Raw genomic sequence first — 4,203 nt, 5'->3', positions numbered from 1 at the left:
GATTAGACCTCCACCGTTGACAGGAGATGAAAATTCTGATGTTGCAGGAGCTTGGGTCGATATCATGGAGCATTGTTTTGCGTGTTGCACTATGACAAGGATGAGAAGATGGAGGTAGCCGATTTCATTATCCAAGGAAAATCTCGGAAATGGTGGAAACATGTTTATGCAATTCTAGTTCAGCAGCATGGGCAGATTCGTTGGGAACATTTCTGTCAGGCCTTCATCAATCATCACTTTCCTCTAGCTCTTTGTCATGCAAAGGAGATTGAACTGTTGACCATTAAACAAGGAGATTCAAGCATTGAGGATTACCAAAAGAGTTTTACAGATCTGTTACCGTACGCTCCTCACATCAGTGAGAATTCTGCAGAGAAATATTCTCACTTTTTGACTGATTTGAACCAAGAGATTTTTGATCAGGTTTCTGTCTGTCACGATCCTACTTTGTACGAAGGATTAGTGGATCGTTGTCATCAAGCCGAGATCAGTATTGCTAGGGGGAAGTTTATGCAAGCTAGAAAAAGTTATAGTTCATTGGGATCGAGGGGTCAGTCTTTCAAGAATTCTGTATCTTGGGGTTCTAGATCGGTTCATAGCTTGGGTAGAAAAAAGCTTCAATATGGCCACTGTGAAGGCAAGCACCAGACGGAGAATTGTCTAAGAGTAACTGGTGATTTTTTCAATTGTGGTTGTTTTTGTCACACACTAGTAGAAAAATCGCTTTTTACTTCGCGTATTCAATGAAGTAATAAGATAGTTAATTGCCGAAGTATATGGACGTGAAGTAATAGATGTACCTTTTACTTCGCATAATAATCGAAGTTGTATGATTGAAATTACTGAAGTCTTTGGCCGGTTTTTGAAGGAAAACCGGTCCAGAATTGGACCAGTGCCGAAGTAAGAAATGTGTTTTACTTCATCGATTTTTGTAAATAGTGAAGTAATAGATATATATAAATTTGTCTTAATTATTATTTAGCGAAATAGTTTATAATATTTTACTTGACAATTTACAATGAGTGACGAAGTAATTCATCTGAAAAACTTCATAGTTATGTATTTTAGTGAAGTAATAGACACAAACAACTTCAAAATTTATCCTATTTGTTGAAGTAAATATAATCTATAACTTCAGCATTTATCCTATTTGTTGAAGTATTTTATATTATGTTACTTGACAATTTACATTTAGTGACGAAGTAAGTGGTACGAAATACTTCAATAATTTATATTTTGGCGAAGTAATTGCGCAAAACAACTCGTTTTTACATAACAATGGTGAAGTAAATTAATTCTATCACTTCGTCTGATTTCGTATTGATGAAGTAATTGTTAAAAAAAAATTCCCAATATATTACTTAATACACTAATATAATTAAATTCATAAATTATCCATCTAAAAATGATGAATATCCACGAATCCACAATTACATATTTATCAATCCACAAATAACCCAAAAATATATCCACAAAACCAAAAGTATATCCAAAAATTCACAATGACAAACAAAATATTTATCCTAACATACACCATCCATTTAAGCACCTACATAGGAGTAGACAAATTCACTCCATTCACTTATGACCTCATCATATTGAGATTGGTTGTAATATTGGTTCTTGATGCATCCTGCAAACTGAAATTTTAAAAAAAATACATTAGATTCATCTATTTTAAATAAAAATCGACAGATATATATTTAAAAAGTATTTAAATTTATTGAATCTGAACATATTACATACTCTCTGTAGATACAACAAAGGAAAATCCACGAAGAATTGATCAGCTGCAGCCCACAATCTTTCAAAATTCTCGAGAGTTGAGCAAACTTAGGTTACCTTATCAGGCGTCGATGCACCAGAAGTGACGCCGATTGTGATAGGACCGTCTGGTAGCCAGTTCTCTTTCTCTACCAACTCACCATGCTGTCAAATGCAACTTTAAAATGTTAGAAATAAAAGAACATGTTTTGTTATTAGATTTGATTGTTTTAGTTTATTTTTTACATGATTAAATCTTAAGTTATGCATTCTCTCACTAAATTTGAACATAAAACATGAAAGAATGCTTTTGCACCAGATAGATGATAACGAGATCGAATGGTCAGTAGAAGCGTACGTACATTTAACTTGTAACTTATTTTGTTTCCGGGACCTCTCCTTTTCTCGCTGTCGACCCAGTAAAAAGGGATTCCACGCTCCTCTGCAATTTCTTGAAGATGCGAAGTGTTGCTCGAGTTCCAACCACCAACGACCAGTATAAGATCCGGTCACCAAAACAGAGTCGCTGGAGATAAAAACTCTACGGATCTTCAAAATCATATCAAGGACAAAAAAGTAGGTATGATATATTTAGAAAAAGGAGAGAGAATTTACTTGAGTTGCATCGCAAATAGTATTGAAACTTGTGAAATGGTTGTTAAGATTTTCCACTCCAAACTTGCGCATCACGGTTCTCTCGACTAATTTTCCTGTACGATAAAAGACCAACATCAATTCACATGCCACACAATACTAACATGTTGAGAAACTAAGACACTGGTTTGTAACTAACCAATCTCCTCTGTTTCACCCTTTAACATCGTTGTTTGATTTGCAACACCAACTTTTACAAGGTCTACGTCTGGATCAAAACCCTTGGACACAACATATTTAAATTTCTGCAAAGAAAACAATCTCTGCAAATCTGAATACAGAAAATAAAGTGCAACTTCAGCAGCATAAGATGCTCAGCTTACCTCGAGAAACGCATCCTTGGATGACGAGGATCCATCGAGCTCGCCATTCAAAATATAATCACATACATATGTTTCCTGTAATTATTACAGCATTTATAAAGTCACAACCACATGTAAACTACTTCTACACCAATCTTTTTTAATTTAAAACATCCGTGGTCGATTGACAAAGAATATAGTCAAAATGAAGCACAAAATTAAGCTTACCTCTGCCATATTCTTTACAGGGAAATATGAACGGCTGAGGTTTAGTTAGAATGCAATGTTTGGTTACGTTAAGTGGAATGGTTTCTCACCTCGCCGCCATTGTCGAGTTTGGAGAGCTCTGCAACTGCTCTTTTTCAACAACCCTGCAGAATAACAATAGAAATGAGATATACGGGCGTGAATTTCTCCGTAAAAAACGAATCTATTAAATAAACGAAGAAAAGAATCGTAAAAAATTTGGAACTATTCGGGATTCAACAATATAGAAGAAATCACTCAAAATGCAAAGGAAACGAAACAAACTCGTTTCTAGCAGATTCTTCAGGGAAAAGGAGTCATACAAGACTAAAGAAAAACCTGAAACTTTGGGTTTCGTTTTTGTGAACTCTTGTCATTGCTCCGACGAAAAGCACGAGCAGCAGCAAAGAAAACAGAGGCCGCAGCCATTTTCCGAAGCTCCCATTCCCATTACGCCGACTTTTTCTAAACTCTCTTCCTCTTGCTCTCTGTGTTTTAGTGTGAATAAAGAAAGCTGAAAAGAGGAGGGAGAACTTTGAGAGAGATGAATTCAGGCGAGGGAGAATGAAGAAGAACACTAACACACACCTAACGGCTTCAGCTCTTTTATACACTGCGACACTTGTAAAAGGTAAATTTTGAAGCGAACAGATCAGCGACGGTTTCTAAAAAGCCGTCGCCAATAGCGACGGCTTTTAAAACCCGTCGCTAAGAGCGACGAATTTTTAAAACACCGTCGCTGAGTAAATCGGCGACGGTTAACAACCGTCGCTAAATGTTTATATTTTATTTTCCTTTGTTAATCTGCGCGGTTCATCTTATTACTTCAGCATGAACTTATTTTTCTTATTTTTTTACTTCATCAACATTGATATACCGAAGTAAAATATAATAAAAAAATATAGTGAAGCTCGTGTTTTTAAAAATCCGAAGTAAAATATATTATTTTACTTCGCTTGTGTTATTACTGAAGTTATTGGTAATGTATTACTTTGTAATTTATTATTGCCGAATTAAAGCCTGCCAAAGTAAAATCCGATTTTTCTACTAGTGACATGAAGAGGGATTGCCCTAATTTGGATAATCAGAGTTGAGGCGGAGGTTCTATGACAAGGACTTACAATGGAAAACAGTCTGAGGTCATTGTGCAACAAAAAGGTATTCCTTCTCAAAGCTCTCGTCGTGGTGGAACATCACAAGGATCTCATCAATTCGCACGAGTTCAGGGGCAAGTGTT

At 35.7% G+C, this 4,203-nt stretch overlaps 1 protein-coding gene across 3 annotated transcripts; it reads right to left on the bottom strand.

Annotated features, from left to right (window-relative positions):
- Positions 1–1,437: 1,437 nt before the first annotated feature.
- On the bottom strand, positions 1,438–3,390 carry LOC142521279 (4-hydroxy-3-methylbut-2-enyl diphosphate reductase, chloroplastic-like). Of its 3 annotated transcripts, XM_075624506.1 has the most exons (5): positions 3,306–3,390; positions 2,949–3,091; positions 2,742–2,816; positions 1,843–1,929; positions 1,438–1,640 (listed from the first exon to the last, which is right to left on the bottom strand). In XM_075624506.1, exons 2-5 carry the CDS (start codon positions 2,955–2,957, stop codon positions 1,542–1,544), a joined length of 270 nt encoding a protein of 89 aa, XP_075480621.1. In that variant the 5' UTR covers positions 2,958–3,091; positions 3,306–3,390; the 3' UTR covers positions 1,438–1,541. The 3 variants fall into 3 exon arrangements, 1 of the variants encoding a protein (XP_075480621.1); XR_012814119.1 differs by lacking the exons at positions 2,742–2,816; positions 2,949–3,091; positions 3,306–3,390 and adding an exon at positions 2,127–2,265; XR_012814118.1 differs by lacking the exons at positions 1,438–1,640; positions 2,742–2,816; positions 2,949–3,091; positions 3,306–3,390 and adding an exon at positions 2,127–2,265 and having other exon boundaries at positions 1,799–1,929.
- Positions 3,391–4,203: the final 813 nt, after the last annotated feature.

This window comes from Primulina tabacum, chromosome 12, assembly GCF_025594145.1.
Source record: "Primulina tabacum isolate GXHZ01 chromosome 12, ASM2559414v2, whole genome shotgun sequence".
Lineage (NCBI taxonomy): Eukaryota > Viridiplantae > Streptophyta > Magnoliopsida > Lamiales > Gesneriaceae > Primulina > Primulina tabacum.
This window is presented reverse-complemented; position numbering and strand designations above follow the sequence as displayed.